Raw genomic sequence first — 22,404 nt, 5'->3', positions numbered from 1 at the left:
GGCCATCTTCCACTGCTTTTCTCATGTTTATTAGCAGGCAGCTGGATCAGAAGAAGAGCAGTTGGGATGCCAGCATTGCAGGTGGTAGCATTACCAGCTATGCCGCAATACTGGCCCCACTTTTTTTTTTTTAAGTAAATTTTTAATTTAGTAAATGCTTATTTGGAAGAGAGAAAGAAAGAGGTCTTCCATCCTTCCATCCACTGGATTGGAAGTGGAACAGCTGGGACTTGAACTGGTATCCCAGCATTGCACGTGGTAGCTCAACATACTACTCCACAATGTCAGCCTTGTTTGTGAAATTAAAAAAATGCAGTCATGGCTGGTGCCGCGGCTCACTAGGCTAATCCTCCTCCTGTGGCGCCGGCACCCTGGGTTCTAGTCCCGGTTCGGGCACTGGATTCTGTCTCGGTTGCTCCTCTTCTAGTCCAGCTCTCTGCTGTGGCCCAGGAACGCAGTGGAGGATGGCCCAAGTGCTTGGGCCCTGCACCCCCTGGGAGACCAGGAGGAAGCACCTGGCTCCTGGCTTCAGATCCACGCAGCGCTGGCTGCAGCACGCCAGCTGTAGTGGCCATTTGAGGGGTGAACCAATGGATGGAAGACGTTTCTCTCTGTCTCTCTCACTGTCCACTCTGCCTGTCAAAAAAAAAAAAAATGCAGTCATGTAATGTGTATTCTAGTCCAGGTCGTTTTGCATACTGAGTCCCATATATGTTGGTGCTTGCAATTATAGCATTTCCTTGTATGAATATACCCTGCCATGCATTCTTTTTTTTCAGAAGCACATTTTATGTATTTTTTAACTAATCAGCAAATATATGTATTTTATAATAACACTAGTGTTTTAAAAATTTATTTAAGGTATACAAGTTTCATGTATTTCATATAGACAGATTTAGGAACATAGTGGTACTTCCTGTTCCACCCTACCCTCCCTCCCACACATGCTGCAACCCTTCTTCCTCCTCCCTCTCCTATTCCAACTCTTAATTTTTGACAAGATCTATTTCAGTATACTTTATACTCATAAGGTTTACTGTATACACTAAGTGAAAAGTTCAGCAAATAGTATGAAGAAAAAACATTGTTCCTCAACAGTAGAGATAAGGGCTGTAAACAGTCATTGAATCTCAAAATGTCCATTTCACTTCAGTACATTGCATTTTAGGTACACTGTTAGTTACCTTAGATCAGGGAAAGCAAGTGATATCTGTCTTCTTGGGACTGGCTTATTTCACTAAGTATAATTGTTTCCAGTTGCATCCATTTTGGTGCAAAAGAAAACTAATTTTTTTTTGTACAGCTAAATAGTACTCCATGGGGTATATATGCCATAATTTCTTTATCCAGTCATCAGCTGTGGACATCTGGTTTGATTCCATATCTTAATTATTGTGGATTGAGCTGCTATAAACATGGGGGAACAGGCAACTCTTTAAGATTTCTTTTTCTTTTTCTTTGAGTAAATTCCCAGGAGTGGGATTGCTGGGTCAAATGTTAGGTCTATATTCACATTTATGAGATATCTCCATACTGTCTTCCACAGTGGCTGTACCAGTTTACATTCTCACCAACAGTGGATTAGGGTACCTTTTTCCCCACATCCTTGCCTGCATTTGTTTGTTGATTTCTGTATGAGAGCTGTTCTAACTGGGTTGAGATGAAACCTCATTGTGGTTTTGATTTGAATTTCCCTGATGGCTACTGATCCCGAGCATTTCTTTATGTGTCTGTTGGCCATTTAACTTTCCTCTGTTTACTATTGGTAAATGTTTCATGTTTTCAACATTGTTCAATATTCTTCATATTTATATATACACACATGTATATATGTGCTTATAGATATGTGTGTACATATGTAATGTATATGGTTAACTTTAGATAGAATTGACATGCAATAACATAGACTCATTTAAAGTATAAGTTGATGAATTTTAACAAACATAAATAGGTTGAGCATCCCTAAGCCGAAGTCCTAAAATTGGAGATGCTTCAAAATCTCAAACTTTTTGTTCATCCACCTAATGCTCCAAGAGTTTCAGCTGCTGGGGTCTCAGGTTTTGATTTTCTGATTAGGAGTACTCAGCCAGTAAAGCACACATAAATCTCCCAGAACCCAAGAAATTCTGGAATCTGAAACATGTCAGCCCTCAAGTGTGTGTTCACCCGTATGATCACTACAGCAATCAGGGTATCGAACCCTCTTAGTGCTCTCCCCATCTGCACTCCCAAGTTGTCTTGTAACACTTGCAGTAAGTTCCTCTGCTGCATCTGGCAGCCATTCCTCTTGTGGTAAAAAAGTCGCAGTTTTATTCACTGTAAAATGTCATATAAATGGAATCATTGAGTAGGCATTGTTTTTTATCTTGCTTCTGTATTCCCCATGATCTTTTAAGGAAATTAATTTATTAATCTTAATTTATTTGAAATGGAGAGAGGGAGAGAGAGAGAGAGAGAGAGAGAGAGAGAGAAAGTCATCCATCCACTGGCTTATTCCCCAAATGCCTTCAAAACTTGCACTGGGCTAGGATGAAGCCAAGAGCCAGGAACTAAATCTGAGTTTCCCTTGTAGGTGGTAGGGACCCAAGTATTTGGGTTATCACTTGCAGCCTTCCAAGGTGTGTATTAGCAGGATCCTGGAATCAGAAGTGGAGCTGAGTCTTTTGAACCCAGGCACCCTGACTTGGGATGTCAGTGTCACAAGTGTTATCTTAACAGTTGTGCCAAAAACCTACCCCTCAGCATGTTTTGACACATTCATGTCAGTTTGTTCTTTATATTGATGAATAATGTTTCTTTATCCATTTGCCTGTAGGCATGCATTTGGGTGTTTATTCATGTAACATCTCTGTATGCATGTCCATTCAGTATCTTCCTAGGGGTATGTTTGCTGTTAATTTAGGTGATTGTTTAAAAGCAGCTGCCTAGCAGTTTATCAAAGCACATGTACTCTTTTAGCTCTCCTTGCAAATGGTATTTTTAAAAATAATTTTTATTATTAACTTTCATTACAAATTTTTAAAAATTTATTATTTGACATTATATGGTCATTTGTGTCTCAAGGAATTTGTTTCCTCTAAATTGTTAAATTTATTGACATAAAGTTTTTCTTAATCTGTAATTATCTTTTTTTTTAAGATTTATTTATTTATTTGAAAGTTGGAGTTACACAGAGAGAGGAGAGGCAGAGAGAGAAAGGTCTTCCATCTGCTGGTTCACTCCCCAATATGCCATAATGGCCGGAGCTGTGCTGATCAGAAGCCAGAAGCCAGGAGCTTCCTTCAGGTCTCCCACATGGGTGCAGGGGCCCGAGGACTTGGGCCATCCTCTACTGCTTTCCCAGGCCATAGCAGAGAGCTTTATTGGAAGTGAAGCAGCGCCCATATGGGATGCTGGTGCTTCAGGCCAGGTCATTAACCCGCTGCGCCACAGCGCCGGCCCCTATAATTATCTTTTAATATTCTTCATTTGTGATATTGCTAATTTTTGTCTGCTGCCTCTCTCTTATTTTCCTTTGTTGGGCTTTGTCAGTTTTAGTGATTTTTTTCCAAAAAAAGAGGTTTGGGTTGTAATATTTTTTTGAAATTTTGTCTATGTTCTTTTTTATTGATTTTTGTTCTTTATTATTTCCTTGATTTTAGTTACTTGGAAAGATATATATATATGTAAGAGAAGTTATCTTCAGAAGGAGAAATAGAACTCTTTCTATGATAGTAGAACTTTATTACCCTTTGTGACTACAGTGTTTACCTCTCATTGCTGTTACCTTGCTGCATTTTAATTAATAACCTGTGCTCTCTCTCTCCCAGGACTGTGGGGTCTCTGAAAGAAGGTCTTCTATGTACTTTTATATTGTGTTTATACAGTCAAACACATTTTTTATTTTGTTTAATGAAGCTAATGACAAAAAAAGCAAAAATAACAAAAATTAAAATGGTTAACAGTCTTGAAATTATGTGCAGAATAGCTTTTGACTAATTTACTTATCCGAATTATAGATGTGAGATGCAAACATTTGTAAATCCAAAGAAATCTCTTCATTTCAGGCTTTTTAGAAAGAGCACATCTGTAGAATTTGGCCGTTGTATCTGTATTTGAAATCAGACTCATCGTGGCATATTTATTTTTGTACCCCACCCCAGAAGTATGTTTGTATAGAAAACCTTTTGTTACATGTGGTAACTCTTCACTGTTTTCCCCTTTGCTTTTAGCTATTTCCGTGAGAGAAGAAATGTTGCTACCTCACCTGGAAAATCTGCGGCATGGCAAAGTGAGTCTGTGTGTTTAAAGTTTCTGTAAATTAGTTAGCACTCATTTGCTAGTTGTCGTAGGGAGTAATGGGAATGCCTATGTACTAGCATTCATTGTACTTCAGCAAACTCTTTTAAAGGTGAGTGAATAAAAGACACTCAGACTTTTGCTTATGTGAAAATCTGGCTTCATTTATCATTGGCTACAGTCGAAGGCATTTAACTAAATTAAATGTTTTCTGACAGTCTGAGCTATAGAACTAAGAAATATGGAAAGTGATTTTGCCATGGTAACAGGCACAGGCTGATGATGGTTTTGTAGATTGATCATACATAGAGGCTTTTCATTCATTTTGAAAACTTTAGCTTATACAACTTTAGGAACTTTCTTCTTCACTATATGCTGGCAAATGCCTGGCTACTGAACCCTTAAACTCAGTTTGCCATAGCAGAGATGCAAGTTTTGAGAATGATTTCATGTAAATCAGTGTAATTCAAGGATGGTGGAAGTTCTTTTGAAATTATTTGTAGGTGTGGTTGTAGGCCTGGTAATAGAGGAATTTCCTTCAGTGGTTTCGGGGAGTTTGAGTGACTGGCAAGCTGTCATATCGGCAGACTTCTTAAAGTTGTCAGTTGAAAATTATAAGAGCTAAAATTAATTTGCTGACATTTAGAGTATTCTTATTTAGAAATTGGCATTATGAATGACACCATTACAGTTTCCATTGTATGCACCTGGTTAAGTTAATGCGGATTTTCAAGATTAGCAAGGAAACATTTGACCAGTTACAATTTTTTTTTTTGACCAGTTACAATTTAATAAACAGTCATATGCCATGCTTGTTAAGTCAGAGATATGTACAGTGAGTACTGTATCTAGAAGACCACTGGAAAGTTGATTTGGGATTAAGAATTAGAATAATTTTGGATTCTTATAGAATGATTAAATTGTAATATCATTATCAAATAAACCCAAGGTTTTTAAATTTTAATATAAAATATGTCACATTATTCACATCTTTCTATTCTTATAATTCCTTCAGAAGATTCAAGTGAGGAGATTTCATCTTCCATCTTTCCTTATGGAGAGACCTTCCTCTTCCAGAGACTGGAAAATTCCAAGGTTAGTTCCATATCTTCTATATTTTTCCATAATCGGTCTTTTACTCTTCTGCATGCAAATACCTCTCCATTCTCCTGTAAGTGTGAAGAATGTGTTATGCAGAAAAATCAGATTTCCAGTTAGTAAAATTTCTGCTCAATAAAATGATGGTAGATCCATATCTTTAAATATATATCATGAAAGCACATTTTGATTTGTGACTTAAAAATTTGTTGTAAAGAAGCTACTTCAATTAAAAAAAAACAACAACCTCCCTTTAAGACATAATTCCCCTCCTCTAGATTTTGCTTTACCTTAAATCTAAATGTAGACTTCCTAAGTGTGAATATACTTCTAATGATTAATATATTTTGACTTCAATTGTTCAGTAAGACTTTTCACTTCATCACTGTTGCCCTTTTGCTAGTTTATTTCTTTGTCTGGATGAAAGGGAAGCTGGACGACAAAAATAATGCTGGGGAGAAGTCCATGAATTTTATTGTTGGTTAACTTCTTTTTTTCCCCCTCTTAGTTGAAATTATGAGCTATTAATGTTTTAATAAAATATTTTAAAAAGTATCACAATGCTACTATTTTATAGTCTCCCTAATTAAATTGTTCAGATTGAAAGTTCATCTAAGCAATTAAATATTTGTTTAATAAAACTAAATGCAGGCATTGTGGTTCTTTGCAGAATGTTACCAGACTAAAAAAAAAATCTCAAAACTAAAAATAAAATTTTAAATGTTTTTGTGTGTGTGTATATATGTGTTTTTTTTTTTTCTTGTATTAGAAGAGATGTGTGAAGAATGAATTTTGGGCCCATGAAGAAACACTCAAAGGGGAGGCAAATACTGCAGGGAACTCTTTCTGCATCAAATCAAGGTATGAAGTCATGGTTGATTATGATTAATTGTTTAGAATAAAATGTTAAAAATTTGACTTCTTGCTCCTAGTATAAGACTATTTCTAAGAAAACACTGGTAAAGTTTGTATGCTTCCACATCAGCATCCATTTTAAGGATTGAATTATGGTAGATAGTGACAGTTCTCTACATGGTAGGTTTGAAATGAACGACCCCCTCCTCAGAGTGGCAAATATGTGGTTACCATAATTGTGTCTTTCTTAAAGACAAGAAGTTATGTTAATATAAAGGAGAAAGGCAGAGTGCAGAATATCACTATGGGAATTGCAGAATTTTGCAAATATAATGTATGCTTTTTGTTAGCAGGTCAGCCTTTATAGGATCCTTGATGACCTTCTGGTTATGTCAGTCACACATGAAGTTAAACAAGTTGTAGTTATCAATTTAAATAGTATTTTTCTTTAAATTTTTTTGGGGAGCTTGTTATATTGGATCATTACTTGGCATTTATTTTAATTTTAAATTATCTTTTATTTTATAAGGTTAATACTGATGCAGATTTCCTTAAATTAAGATTATATAATTGGAAAGGATGTTTGGCTTAGTTAAAATGCTTGCATTCTATATCAGAATACTTGGGTTCAAGTCCCAGCTGTGGCCCTGGCTCCTGATTCCAGTTTCCTACTAATACAGACTCTGGAGGCTCAAGTAGTTGGGTCCCTGCCACGCATGTGCGAGACATCAGTTGAGTTCCTGGCTCCTAGCAGCAGTCTGTCCCAGCAGCAATCATTGCACATTTAGGGCATTAACCAGCAGATGGGATGTCTCTGTCTCTCAGAGTCTCTTTGCCTCTCAAATAATAACAACAACAACAAATCCACTTAATAATTTAATAACCTCAGAAAGCATTTATGAATCGATAATGCAAAACATGGAAAGACCAGGCTACTTCTTGAGAAGTACTGATTTTTTAGAATATTATATCCAGGAGGATGTAATTTTTCCTTTAAGCATGTCTGATTTTCCAAAACTTCCTAATAATGAGTTTTATTTTATTTATCAGTGACTGAATCCATTGTGTCGTAACCTTAAATCTGCAGGGATGTGCTTAGCTAATATGAATGCATTCTAGTAAATATTGTGTATTATGCAGATTTTACATTCTGAGTATACACTGACCCTTTCCTGTTTTCTGGCTGGTAGTGTGGTGCAGTGTTTTTCTTCATTAGCATTGCAAAATAATTTTGAAAATCTCAGCAATCATACTCTCTGTTTTATTACGTTATGGTAGAACATGGAATTTATGGAGTCAGTTAGAGGAACATAGACAGTGGGCAACAAGTTGAAAATAAGATCTCCAAACAGATGAGATAGTGATTCATAGTGTTGCCTAGACAGTAATGGTTAAACTGGCTACTTGATTGTGCTGTTGAAGATGTTTAATTTTTGATGATAGTAATATGGTCAGTCTCCATCCTTACCACCTGTTCCCAACACCCAAAACAAAAGGGAACAGATTAAATTCTACATTAGAAAAACTCATAGTACTGTTCAGATATGTCATAGGATAATAAAAGATTTATATTTAATTTTTCTGGAAGAGTTTAAAATTATCAGATGGTTTATTTGACTCCTAAGATTCTCCTGGCTTTAAATTTCTGTGATTATTTTTAATTAATAAAAAAATGGCTGATTATTTAAATCACATTTGGAACTTTAAAATGTTAATTCCATTCCCTTTCATTTAGCATATATGATAACAGGAAGGAGAAAATAAGTGAAGAAAAAGTAGAAGACATTTGGATACCTCGAGAGGATAAAAACAATCTTATGATAGAGTCTGCCTCTGAGTCAGAATACTCAACCGTGGAAGAATGCTTCCAGAGTTTAAGAAGAAAAAATTCAAAGGCATCAAGGTTGAGGACACAGAAAGCACTGAGCTTGGACCCAGTAAACAGGCACAGTTACCCCCTAAGCTCAACAAGTGGAAATGCTGATTCCTCGGGCATTTCCTCAAATGCCATATCTCCCTATGCCTGTTTTTATGGTACGTCTGCGAAGAAGGTCAAGTCAGGGTGGCTGGATAAGCTTTCTCCTCAAGGGTATGTATTTACTCATTTGTTTCATTTCAGAAGTAGCCTATTTCAAAAAAATTCAGATTCACTCATTTCTGAGTCTGCCAGGTTGCTGCCTCTCCCCAAACCCTTCCCCTCAAGAGTTCCTGGTTTTAGGGTGACTCAGTCCATTTTTGCAAATGATATATATATTTTTTTTGACACGCAGAGTTAGACATGAGAGAGAGAGAGACAGAGAGAAAGCTCTTCCTTCCATTGGTTCACCCCCTAAATGGCCGCTACGGCCAGCGCTTTGCGCCGATCCGAAGCCAGGAGCCAGGTGCTTCCTCCTGGTCTCCCATATGGGTGCAGGGACCCAAGCACTTGGGCCAACCTCCACTGCCCTCCCTGGCCACAGTAGAGAGCTGGACTGGAAGAGGAGAGACCAGGACTAGAACCCGGCGCCCATATGGGATGCTGATGCCGCAGGCGGAGAATTAACCAAGTGAGCCATGGCGCCAGCCCCCACAAATGCTATTCTTGAGATGCAGGGGAGGATATATGTAATATAATGCTGCAACTAAGGATATGAAGAATAAATAAAAGTTATGACCTCATGTCTAGATTCCCAATGTTAGTTTCTAACTTCACACCAAGATATGCTATGCGGTATCCCATGTGTAGCAAAAGAAAAACACAGCACACTGAGTTGGTATTACTCAGCCCACTCTGCTTGGCTCTTGCTCATATCATAACAGTGCTCTGTTTGAAAATACAAAGCTATTGTAGTTAGGTAGAAGAATGTCATTGTTAGATTTAGGCATTCATTGTTACTGATACATTGTTTTGATTTTTTTATGTCTTACAGACAATCTGAATCCTTTGAATTTTATACATTTAAAAACAGATTTATCATTTCAGATATTTACGAAGAAGCTTGTGTCCCTTAAGCATTTTACATTATTGACAAAACTTCAGGGAGGAATTATATGTAATTAGAATTGTTTTCTGGCATTCCAGTTTTTTGAAATCTCTACTTGAAATGTTGTTTGTGATTTTTAAAATTATTTTGGGACTAAGCTTTTCATGTTGAAGTAGCTAATGTGGTGAGTCCCTATAGGTTTTTTCCACTGTTGCTCTGAAATGTGTTGTTTCTAGAAATCCTTGATTTGCTCTAAAATAACTTTGCTAGCAAGAAAAACTACAGCATCAGATGACTAGTTGGGACTTCTTAAGCCATGGGAGAAAACCCAGACTTTTATGATTAGTAATTATGTGGTTAATACTTTAAATGGCCGCACTGTTTTAGATAATTAGATCATGAATAAAGTGAAACAGACTACTTAGTCACTCCTTTCTGGTGACACTAGGATGACAAAATGGTATGCTGTGTGTATTGTCTGTTTTTAATCGGTCCTCAGTGTTATTGGTAAATGCCTGTTCAAATATCCAAGGCATGAGTCAGCCCTCAACTATACGTACTGCTGGAATGAAACAGTGAACTTGAGTGTGCTCAGATCTTTCATTTCTGTAAAATGTAAGTGTTAAGGGAGAGCCAGTTGCTCTTAGTGGGAACGGGAAGAATCCGCAGAGCCGTGGTGCACAGTGCAGTGTCTCTGGCAGTTCCTTTGAGTTCCCTGGGGGTGTCATTCTCCATAGGGTTGGTGCGCTGGAGATCCAGGTACACTGAGAAAGCCTTGTGATTAGGTCAGAACAGTTCTCTTCTTTGTAATGGAACTTTGAGTTTCTATCCTTTCTATTCTGAATTTGCCCGAGTTTAGATATTAGTTTTTTAGATTTGTATTTTGTCCTATTGGGGAAATCATTTAGTTTCTGGCTTACAGTTTTTCTCCTGGATACCAGGATAAGATTTTAAACAAATGAGCTTGTTATCGCACCAAGAAATGTCACAACTCTCCTACATGATTATACTGCTTTGACTTAATTCAGAAGTAGAATCTGAATTTTTTCCTTTCCACTATTTTCTGTAGGCTATTGGGAGGGTTTTGGAGGTGCTTTTTAATAAGACTAAATAATGGCTCTCCTTCCTTGTGAAGAGGTTGCAGAACTTTTCTTAACTCAAGGCCACATCTGTTTGATGCAAGTAGCATTGATTGAGACAGCATTCTGAATTCCACAGAGCAGATGCCAGTAAACATTTTTGCAACAGGTCAGATAGTAAATACTGGAAGCTTTAGAGCCATATGGGCTCTGTTGAAGCTGTTCAGCTGAACAGTTGTAGTATGAAAACAGACATAGATAATTTATAAACCAGTGAATGAGGCTGTGTTCCAGTAAAACTTTATGGCGATGGGTCATAAAGGCATAGACCAGGTTAGATGGTTGGCTAAAATCTCCTGTTATAGCCAGTGTACTCCAGCTCTCCTGGGTTCTAAATAGAAAAGTATAACCCAATAGATCACAAACTAAAGAAGCCACTTTCTATTATTCTATTAAATGTGGAGTAATAAAAAGCAGGTTTCCTCCTTGGGAGCCCCTAGACTGACTTTGTGTCTGAAATGCTCTTCCTATAGAAAGCAGCCTGACTTGAATCTCCCCTTTCTCTAGTGTTACTGTAGTGTCCCCTTTGCATAGGCTCTGGCCACTAGATTTAATGTGGCAGCTGTCCCTCTCCTCTGATGCCCATCACGCCCTTAATTTTCATCAGCAGGGCTCACGTGCCAGATTTTTCATTGATTTCTTGTAAGCGCCATTGAGGACGACCAGCTCTGTGGCTTTTATTTAATGCAATTTCCTGAATAGAACATTGCCTAGCATAGGAGGATTATGTCGAATAGATCAGGGCAAAACTTAGCATTAGTTATTATATTTTTCTTTTTAGTTTTCTAGGGACTTTATCCCACAAACTGCTGAACTCAACTCTATACAAGTGCCACTGCTCTAACATTTATTAACAGAGATGTGAACTCTTCAGTGTTTTATATAAGGATGTTTCATCCTTATAGCCATATACATGATTTATCAAAACAAAGTTTAAAAAAACCCCACATGCCAGTTTACTGTTTTACAATTAGTGCTTGAAACTGCTCTCCCTCATGAGTGATGTTAAATAAAATAGTAAGATTCATGAACTGAACTTACTGCACATGGTTGATTCTCTGCTTTTGAGATAAAAATGCCAGTTCTGAGTCAAAGCACAGAATGTGAAAACTTCCTAAGATTTGATTAAAAAGTAACTATATAATATCAAATAAGTTTCCAGTTAAGCACAGAAGATGAAAAAATAAATTTTTGAATGGCATAATAAGGAGTAAGAGTATTGGTTTAAAAATTGCATGAAATTTGAAAGCATGTTGAATCTATTGCCAGTGTTTCGAACAGATCAAAGCATATTAATCAGCCTAATATTATATGTTTTTAAAATAGCTCAAAGGAGGGCAGGCGTTTGGCAAAATGGTTAAGACTCCACTTGAGTTGCCCACATTGCACATCAGAGTGCCTGGATTTGAGTCCCAACTGTACTCCCATTTCCATCCTGCTGTTGAGTACCCTGGGAAGCAGCAGGTAATGGCTTAGTTGATTGAGTCCTGTAACCCACTGTACTAAATTCTAGACTCCTGGCTTCCACCTGGCTCAGTTCCAGCCATTGGGCCATTTAAGGAGTGAATCAGTGGATGAGAAATCTCTGTTTCTCCATCTTTTAAATATAATAAAGTAAACCAGTAAAAATCTAATGAAATACATAAAATTAGTAAAACAAATTTATTAAACTAACTTATTTTAACTAATAATAAATTTATTTTAACTAATATGAAAATTTAACTAATATGAAAACTAATATGAAAAAATATAAACTTAGTCAAATAAACCAGTAAATTATTTAAATTTTCACTGAATTTCAGGAATTTAAAAATGTTCCCTCCTCCACATTTTCCCAATTGTAATTAATAAACTCAAGCTTTTCAGAGCTGTGTAGATGCAAGTATGAGAAAGCAGGTAGAATTTATTCAAATATTTCCTGAATAAGTAACTTAGAGGAAGAGTCCTAGCAGTTTCTGTGAGGAAAGACTGTGGTAGAGTGTTCCACTCTTCTTTTTGGAGGTACATGAACTGAGATCTCTGCTTCTGTGACAGGGAAACCCTGTGACTGTTTTTAACTCATTGTTTTCTAAAGATTACTGTGCGCAGTGTAACTCACTGGATGTAGTCATAAAAACTGCAACACGTATATATAGAGAATTTCTTGTTTTATTTGACAGGATGTTTCAGGTTTATTTCTTATTTAGCTAAGTCAATCTCTCTAAGTCAATCTCTCTCTCTCTCTCTGTCATTTTAATTTTTTTTGACCATTGGGTAGACCGATTTGGGAATAGGAGCCTGGGAAAGCAGAAGCTAAACACTCAGTTAACTCAGTAATTTGTATATAACAAACATACATATATATATATAATGTGTATATCTTTTCAGGATATGGAGGATGCAAATTAAGCAAGATGTGTTCTTTGCCTGGTTTTAGGGAAATAAGAAATATATACAAATAACAATAAAACCAAAAGACCAGGGTATAATAATTGGTTCAGAAAGGTCTGTAGAGTAAAGACTGCAAGGTTGAGAGGGTTGAGAAAGTACTTCTTAGAAAAAACTCTAAGGCTCAGAGTGGCAGTTAATTTGAAGAAATGGATAATATTTTTACCACCATTTTTAACTGGAATATTAAAATAGCATTTTTAGCTGCACCGCTATACTGGCTAGAGGGAGTAAAAGACACTGAGGTAGGTGATATCTGAGTGTACTGAAACATAAAACGGAGAGCAGAGGTCAAGAGCAAGGTGGAGGTTAGGGTTATTTTACTGAAAGATGAAAAGTTGGGCTGTAGAACCAGGTGGGGCAAAGTGCCAGTGAAATTCATGTTCAAGTTGAATGGAGATCTAGGGAAAATGAAAAAGCCAGAGGTCAAATACCAAGAAAAGATTGAATCCCGGGCAGAGGCTGGGAGTCAGACTACCCAGGAGCCAGCAGCCCATGATTTGGTGGCATTCAGAGCTTATACTGCTTGTACCTTTTTCAGTGACCGATTGTCGAGTCATTTTCCAGAGTGTTTATGGCTGCTTTGGTAGAGTGATTCCTCTCCCTGGTCCTCAGCTGTTTGAGTGCCGCCAGTCTCCTGCTAATGCTGTTCAGAGCCAGTTTTTCACTGAAATGCAGATGTTGTGGGAAAGTGAATCAGCTCTGTCTGACCAAGGTGTTCCCTGTGAACACCTGGAACTTCAAATTGAATCTTAAATCCCTGATAAAGAGTCATCTTTCTATACCAAAAATTAGGTGCCTCTTTCCAAAATCACTTGTCACTTGCAAAGATTGTGCCAAGGAATAGATAGTTTTGTAATTTTATTTTTAGTTTGAGAAAAACATTCTTTCTTTTTGTCTCCATTAAAATAACCTGGCTAATTCCTTCCAGTCAGTCCAGCTGCAGAGAACTGAATAAGGGCTCCGGGATCAGACAGACAGAAATCAGAGTTGTCAACATCATTCATGCACTGGGTGGCTGAATGTCTCGGAACCTCCATTGCTCACCTAAGAGTGTAAGGGTGAGACTTCCTCTATGGGATCACTGGGAAAAGTAGGTAACTTTAGGCTTGACATTTAATTGGTGCTCAATAAACCTCAATTTTCCTTCTGCTCAGAGGAACACTGTTTTATGGCAGGTGACCTTTGATAACGTTACTGCACGTGAGTTCTAGTCAGTTCTTGCCGTGACATGTACTCGTTTAAGGTAAAAAAAAAGCATCTGTTCACCTTGAACTTTTGAAATTCAATGTTTTCATTGGTTCTAAAACCACATAATTTAAGTGTCAGAAAGTTCTACATGGGTTATTAAAAAAAAAGGTGGCCTTTCCTGCCCTCCAATTTCTTTTCAAGAGACAGCCGCTTATAACTGTTACAGTAGTTTCTTTTACTATTTAATTTATATATCTTAATACTGTTTTATTCTGGTTTTTATTTTTTATGATTTAGTCACTGCCCCGAAAGATCATATTAACTCATTATCACCATTCTCCTCCTTCCCTTTAGCACAGACAGAATGGTTGTCCCCTAAATACAGTTATATAAACTATTTATATTTTATATATAATTCAGCTTTATACTCTTACACCTGTAACATCATAGAGTTAATTTTTCTTTTCAGTTAATAATTGTTACTTTGTTTTGGTCTTAATAATTGCTTATCTTTTTGCTTGCTGAATTTTTATATGCTTTTTCATTCATCTGAAATTTCTTTCTCAGACATATAACTGTCTGAAGTAACCAAAATATATAAAGCCATGATTTCCATCATAATATAGGCCTAAGAGAACTTGATTAGTTTGGGCTGGTTGGGCACCAGGCCGAATGCACAATCAGCATCCTGGGGAGCCCTCATCATTATCTGGGGGTTCCATGGCTTTTATAATTTTGTCTTTACCAAATCTTACATCACTATCCAGTGCCCACCTTCTTGCTTTGGGTAAATAATAGCACCTTTTGGCTTCCAGGGATATTTTTTGGGACTTTTACATTTTGAATGTGTCTTTTTTATTATATAAGCATGCTTGTTGATAATCTTATGTTTCGTATATCTTGGCTTTCTTAAAATTGAAAACATATGATTTAGAGTAGCTAAATGTTAACGCTTTGTAGAAGTATTTTAGCAATTCCTATATACACATGCATATATACAATTATATACATTTTCTTTATTCATTGCTAATGCATTGCTTAAATGTCTCAAACATAAAAGTAATTAAATAATAAACAATTAGGTAGATAAATGAGTCATTAAGTAAATAAATATCTGTACTATTGGAGACTATCATAGATATAAGAAATGTTCAGCCTCATTAAGGTTAGAGGAGAGAATCAGATCCAGTCTGCTGCCATTCTTCTAGTTTACATACATAAGACAGATGAATCTGGAATAGCATGTTGTTGATAGCTCTTTTCTTCAGGGTTTGTGAAATTGAGAAATAATATTTCTGATGATTTTGAATACTATGATTAGTTAAAGCTGTAAATTAGACTTAGTGCCTTTGAGTTTCACTTCAGTTGTGTGACTTTTAAAGGGGGCAATTTGATAGCCTCTGATACCTTCAGTTATTGTAATTGTTTAGCATGCATGTTAGATTTTGAGGGGTTTTTTTCTTTAAAGCTTAAAAAAGAATCTTTAAAAACTCCACTGTCACTTAGGAATGAAATTAAATAGGGTACCTATGTGTAAGTACTTTACAGATAAAGATTTAATTGGGTATGTTTATGCTGTTGTTAATAAAAGAATGTTGAGGTGCATATTTCGAAACAACAGCCACTGACACAGGTAGCAAAGCTGTTTTTATGAAAGCGGTTGCAACTGTACACCACCTGGCCTGCCAGCGCTCAAGGGAAGAGTTTATAGAAATCCGTTCAGTAATGGTGCACAAGCCTTATAAATTATTCTAAAAAAGCGTCTTAAAGAAACGTTTCCCTTTAGAACCCTAAACGCAAAGTAAGATACAGCCCAGGCTAATGTGATTCCTGTCTACTTTAACTTTTTCTCCTGCAGGGATTCTGAAGCACTTTGTAAAATTGAACTCACATATAAAGTGTGTAGAGGTCAAATGTTAAGACTTCCTGGGGGAGTGTCCAGGACGCTTTGCTACGTGTAGTAGAGTCTGCTTTGTGAGTGGTTAAGAGCATAGTCTTTGGGAAGGGAATGCTCAGTGTGACTCCCAGTTGTGCCCTCTGCTAGTTGTATGTAACTGACCTGTGTCTCAGTGAGTTTATCTGTAAAGTGGGAATGTATGGTTGGTTGGAGGCTTAAATGAGTTAATATTTGTGCGTGGCTTGGCATAGGACTTGGAACTAAGCATGACATAGGAGCCGGCACCATGGCTCACTTGGTTAATCCTCCGCCTGCGGCATCAGCATCCCATATGGGCGCTGGGTTCTAGTCCCAGTTTCTCCTCTTCCAGTCCAGCTCTCTGCTGTGGCCCGGAAGGGTAGTGGAGGATGGCCCAAGTGCTTGGTCACCTGCACCTGCATGGGAGACCAGGAATAAGCACCTGGCTCCTGGCTTCAGATCCACGCAGCGCCGGCCATAGCAGCCATTTGGGGGGTGAACCAATGGAAGGAAGACCTTTCTCTCTGTCTCTCTCTCTCTCTCTCTCTCTCTCTCTATCTATAACTCTACCTGTCAAATAATAAAAAAAAAGCATGACATAAATAAATCTTTGCTACTTTTATTAGCACTTTTTAAGATTTATTTATTTGAGAGGCATCATTAGAGTGAAAGATATTCCATCCACCATTTTACTCCTCAGATAGCCGCAATAGCTAGAGCTGGGTCAATCCGAAGCCAAGAGCCAGGAGCTAATTCTGGGTCTCCCATAAAGGTGCAGGGACCCAAGCACCTGGGCCATTTTCCATTGCTTTCCCAGGCCACGAGCAGGTAGCTGGGTTGGAAGAGAAGCAGCCAGGACAGGAACTGGGCCCACATGGGATGCTGGCACCACAGGCGGAGGCTCAGCACACCATGCCACAGTGCTGGCCCCAGATTTGTTATTTTATAAACAGAAAACAAACATAACTGGAACTCTTTATACTTAATTTCATTTTTTATTTATTCAAACACTAAAGATTAGGTTTCTCACACAACAAAATGAAAACTGTATAGACTTACCCTGTTGTTAAAGAAATAAGTCACTAACATGCTTGAAAACCCACCATAAATTCCTACATGGTTTATAAATATGTTTTAGAATTGAAAATAGATATTTCATCAACATCTCCTCATTACTTCCATCTCTCAGACCCTGGTAATCACCATTATAGAAACCATCTGTTTCTATGAGGTTAGCCTTCTAGTGATACTGATCAAAGGAAGCAGACATTCGAATGTAAGAAGAATGGACAGTATAGTGTGTTATAGCCTAGCATGAGATAGCTACGTTAATTGGCTTGTTTGTGGGAATTATTTCATAGTGTGTATCAAATCATCACACTACGCACCTTTATATAACCTTTGTCAATCATACTTCAGTAAAGTTGGAGAAAAAACAACTAATTCTATACATCTGCATTTGATACTTTCCTGTTTAAACATGCAAGAGAGATGCTTCTTATATTAATTTACATAAAAATTGAATAATCTACCTTTCTAATTAAAAATGTTAACCTATTTTCTCTGTGTGAATGTGAAACTGGATTTTAAATGCTGGTCAGTTAAAGGTAAGAAGTTGCACTTAGATCCTTTCTCACAGTATTATCCCACTTTTTAGCTATTGGAAACTTGGATTTCATATTGGTAAACCTACAAATCCATCAAAATTTCAATTAAATTATAAAAGAAAGAGCTTGACTAGGACTGTGCCTCTAAATGCTTAAATAGAAATTTAAATTAATATTGATGAGGCTGGCGCTGTGGCTTAGCGGGTGAAGCCTCTGCCTGCAGTACTGACATCCTATATGGGTGCCAGTTCAAGACTCAACTGCTCCACTTCCAATCCAGCTCTCTACTATGGTCTGGGAAAGCAGCAGAAGATGGCCCAAGTCTTTGGGCCCCTGCACCCACGTGGGAGACCCGGAAGAAGCTCCTGGCTTCAGATCAGTCCAGGTTTCCCCCATAGGTGACAGGGACCCAGCTGTGTGGCCATCACTGCTGCCTCCCAGGTTCTGCAGTAGCAGGAAGTTGGAGTCAGGAGCTGGAGCCCAAAATTGAATCCAAACACCCCGATTAGGGATGCAGGCATCCTAACCACCGGGCTGAATGCCTGCTCCCTTTACTACATATTTAGTAAGTGCGTTTGATAAGCTAGCAACTATCACAGTGATTTTACTTTGCTTTGCTTGCAAATGGTTTCTGTATTCAAAATCTCAAGATCTATTATGGACAATGGATGAAACAAAATAAGCATATAATCACAAATTCTGATAAGTTTCACTGAGGAAGAAATGGAGCAAGAAAACAAAGCAGCTAAACCATCTGTATGGTAAGCAGGGATAAGCAGTTACTGCAAATGACTTTTAAGTTGATATCTTCTGGATAAGAAAGAGCCATCCATACCAGGGGCACAGAGAGAGCATTCTAAGCAGAGAAAATGGCAGATGGAATGGTCACAAGGCACAAACAGGTGTAGAGAAAAGAGGCAGGTAGTGTCTGCAGAGTTGCTGCCCACGACTGTAGATGGCTGACTGTGAATGAGAGCAAAGTGTGGTAGATTGCAAAATAGCTCCCCAAGCACAGAACGTATCTTCTTTCACTTGCTATGCCATGTGGCTTTTGCTTCCATTAATTTTTGGCTGGAATTTTTCTTTTTAAAAAAAAAAGACTTATTTATTTACTTGAAAGAGTTACACAGAGAGAGGACAGGAGAGTAGAGGAGAGGGAGGGAAGGAGAGAGAGAGAGCGAGGTCTTCCATCAGATGGTTCACTCCCCAATTGGCCGCAACAACCGGTACTGTGCCGATCCAAAGCCAGGAGCCAGGAGCTTCTTCTGGGTCTCCCATGCGGGAAGGGGGCCCAAGAACTTGGGCCATCTTCTGCTGCTCTCCCCGGCCACAGCAGAGAGCTGGATGGAAAGTGGAGAAGCCGAGTCTCGAACTGGCGCTCATATGGGATGCTGGCACTTCAGGCCAGGGTGTTAACCTGCTGCACCAGAGTGCTGGCCTAGGAATTTTTCATACTTACCTTTCCCTCTGTGTATTATTACAGAGATTTAATAATCTTTAAAAAACATTGAATTTTCAATAAGTGAATGTAGTTACCTGGTGGTTGAGAAAATTAAAGTGCTGGGAAAATATCTTAGGAGCTAAGGCTCTCCTGGGCTGAGGTTGTATTTGGCTTTTCTTAGCCAAGAGTAGAGTTTGTCCTTTAAAGTATCAGTGTCTGAGAGGGAAGGCGGATCTGGTCAGATGGTGCCATCTTTGATCTGTAAGCCTCACAGATACCAAGCTATCTGCCCTCTTTCTTCCTCTCCCCATTTTCCCGTGGACATGGCTATTAAGCTCTTGGTTGATGCCTCCCGTTGCAGACTGTCCAGATGGTGATGGGATTCTGAAAAAGCTTCATGAGTCGAACTGACTGTGATTAAACAGTTTTAAGTAACATAAAGTAGTTGCCCTTGGAGCCTGGCAGGATTTGAAACATGGAATTTAATTCTGAGTTTTTAGAAGTTTTCCTGCCTTCTCTCAGCCTTCTTTTAAAAGAGTCTGATGATGCGAGTGCTGGTTGTTTAAGTCTTTATTTGTGTCATCCTGCCTGTGTGCTTAATCCCATCACTCATTCACTCAGCCATGTTCTTTCTTGGTGCCTACTCACATGATACAGAGAAGGGAACATTCTTGGACTTTGTTTCTGAAGCCTAGGGGCAGGTTGGAGACAATAAGGAAGGACACAAATACGGGTATAAACAGCACCTGTATTATGTCCTATGAGGAAAAGTAGAGGCTCCTGTGAGAAAGAATGGCTTTGAGATGTGCTTTTGATTGGGTTATCAGAAAAGGTATTTCTGTGATGGTGGTTGAAGTACAACTGAATGATAAGGAGTTTGGGCAGGGAGCAGAAGTGGGTAGCTCTCCACAGATGTTGCCTGTTTTTATTTTAAGAGGAAAATTATTTGTGCTACTAAGCCCTAGATGTCCACCATTCACAATATAAGATGGATGAAGGCCAAAAGAAAATCTGGCTTTGCCGAGTTACCCTCAGGATTGTGTGGGAAGGTGTACATTTGCCTTCGCCAAGTGTGGCAGAGAGAAACATAAAAAGAATGCAAAGTGCTTAATTTATTCAGTGTACAATTATTTTACTTAATATTTCCTTACCTTTCAGCTTTTTCAAAAAGATTTTTTAAAATTTTATTTGAAAGGCTGGATTACAGAAAGGGAGAGGGGGAAGAGAGAGAGATATCCAGCTTCTGTCTTCCATTCACGGGTTCACTCCCAAATGGCCACAAGGGCCAGGGCAGGGCTGGGCTAGGCCAAGCCCACACCAGGAGCCTGGACCTCCGTCTGGGTCTCCTACATGAGTGGCAGAGACCCAAGCATTTGGGCCATCTTTCATTGCTTTCCCAGGCACATCAGCAGGGAACTGGATTGGAAGTGAAGCTGCTGGGATCTAAACTGGCTGTCATATGGGATGGTCGTATTACCCTTAGCAGCTAAACCCTTTGTGCCACAAATTTAACCCTGTCTTTCAACCTCTAATGATAGCAATTTGAAGAATCCTTGGGTTATTGGAAGAAGTGAAAACACAGAGTCATATAATGCTGTTGGATGTTGCACTATGAAAAGAGCACATTACAGACAGGCCAAGAGAAGTTATAAAGAAGCACAGAAATGAAAGAATGAGATGGAAGGAGGGTGGGGGGTCATTTGTTGGCTATATGATGTTAAGGTCCTTACATCTTACTACGTTATAGTTATAATTCAGAGCTTATATGTGAAAATGGTGTCTGCACTGATGAGCTTTCAAAGTTTTCTCCATTTCATCCTATTTGGTTTAATTTTATTAAGCAGGATAAATTTGCTAACAATTAATATGGGAGCTTTGCTGTATTTCATTTGAATATACCGTGTCAGGCTGAGGGAAGTAGCTGGAAGTCACGTTTCCCGCGTTTCTAGAAGTTCTTTTTTCTATCTTTAAATCTTCTGAAAGTCACAGGAAATTATACCAGTTCCTTAAGTGTATCAGAAAAGTGTGAAAGGAAAGGGTAGATGTGGTTGATGTTTACCTATGCATTTAGAAATATCTTTTCTAAAATTGAAACAGGAAGTGAGTTTCCTTATATTATCTGTGTTAAAGGCTAAAAAATTCTAGATAGTATCAGTCTGAACTGAGAGCCATGTAGAAAACAGGATATCCAAGCTGTAGGATATTCTGACTTCAGGAAAGGGGAATAAAACAAAACAAAAAACAAGCCCAAGCAGAAGTGGTTCTTTACTCTTCCCAAATACTGTCAGAAAGATAATCTCTTTTAAGCCTATAAAGGAAATGGGTTATTATATTGTTGTGCTTTTGGTTTTCATATTGTAAACACTTCCAACAGCAATTGCCTTTCATATAATATTATTTCAAAATATTAATGTTTCAGTATATTTTGAATGATCAAAAATGGATGTTTATATTTGGATAAGGCTTTTTTTTTTTGCTCATTTAATCAAAATTAGATAATTGCCTCTGTAAATCCAGTTGACAAAAATGTTGTGATTTTAGCCAAATATTGTTCATATCTCAAAGCAAAAATTAAGGTAGAATAGATGTGTAAGCTTCATGAGGAAGGAAAGCCTGCATAAGCATATTATCTTCATTAAAAGATTATCTTTATTTATGGAAATGGGTTGGTGTGCAGTGTACATATCATGTTGCCTTGCACTGAACCTTTACAAGAGTGTATGGCAAAATGGGTAGCAACGTCATTGTTTAAAATACCCTGGTCATCTGACAAGAAAGTGTCATTATGCAAACTTTTTCCTGTGTGTCATTGCCAAACTGTCCATTAACTTAAGGTATTGTTGTCTGTGTTATTTAATAGCAAATGGGAATGTTCTCAATGTGGCTACATAACAAATCCATTTGAAACTCAAGTCTATGGTACTTAAATGTAAAATAACAATTTCATCATATTTTATAGAAAACGCATGTTTCAGAAGAGATGGGTGAAATTTGATGGCCTTAGCATTTCTTACTACAATAATGAAAGGGTAAGTACATTTTTACAGTTTTCAAAGATTACTTTCTGCAAACTAAATGTACTTCACTACTGAGCCAGCAGTGTGATTTTCAAGAATAGGAGTTGGATTATCAACATGAAAAGAATTTGAATACAATAAAACATTCTTTTATAATTTAAGTCTGTCTTGAGGCATAAAGTTGAGATTTTTTTATTCACATTTCACTATTATTTATAGAGTATCTTCTGTAAACTCTAGGAACTGCTGTGAACAAGATAAAGATGAATAAGAAATGCTGTTATCCTAGAGAGCAGGGGGAATGTTTACACATGATATTGTAAGTGGGAAGGGGCAAAGCAAGGAGAGGACGCTTAGTACTCTAGGAATGGGAGGAGTTGGCAAGAGATTTAATTTGATAGAGGGCTTGAAGAAAGGGGCAATGTGCATAGGTAGAAACCAGAGAGAACAGGGAGGTGCCCACATGGGAGAGT

The 22,404-nt window shown here is 37.9% G+C and overlaps 1 protein-coding gene across 17 annotated transcripts in view; it reads left to right on the top strand.

Annotated features, from left to right (window-relative positions):
• The window catches only part of ARAP2 (ArfGAP with RhoGAP domain, ankyrin repeat and PH domain 2), a 209,370-nt gene that overhangs the window by 26,915 nt on the left and 160,051 nt on the right, over window positions 1–22,404 (top strand). For 13 of the 17 annotated variants that reach the window (XM_070069629.2, XM_070069624.2, XM_070069626.2 and 10 more), the window contains 5 exons: window positions 4,212–4,270; window positions 5,294–5,373; window positions 6,146–6,237; window positions 7,967–8,320; window positions 21,874–21,943. In XM_070069629.2, coding sequence (XP_069925730.1) covers window positions 4,212–4,270; window positions 5,294–5,373; window positions 6,146–6,237; window positions 7,967–8,320; window positions 21,874–21,943 — 655 coding nt within the window. The remainder of the gene's footprint in view (window positions 1–4,211; window positions 4,271–5,293; window positions 5,374–6,145; window positions 6,238–7,966; window positions 8,321–21,873; window positions 21,944–22,404) is intronic. The other 4 variants (XM_089327077.1, XM_070069627.2, XM_070069628.2 and 1 more) reach the window with 1 other exon arrangement.

The sequence above is a fragment of the Oryctolagus cuniculus genome, chromosome 2 (genome assembly GCF_051225735.1).
Source record: "Oryctolagus cuniculus isolate XC-2025 breed Fujian yellow rabbit chromosome 2, ASM5122573v1, whole genome shotgun sequence".
In the NCBI taxonomy this organism is placed as follows: domain Eukaryota; kingdom Metazoa; phylum Chordata; class Mammalia; order Lagomorpha; family Leporidae; genus Oryctolagus; species Oryctolagus cuniculus.
Note: the sequence above shows the minus strand (reverse complement) of the source record. Positions and strands in the feature narration are given on the sequence as shown.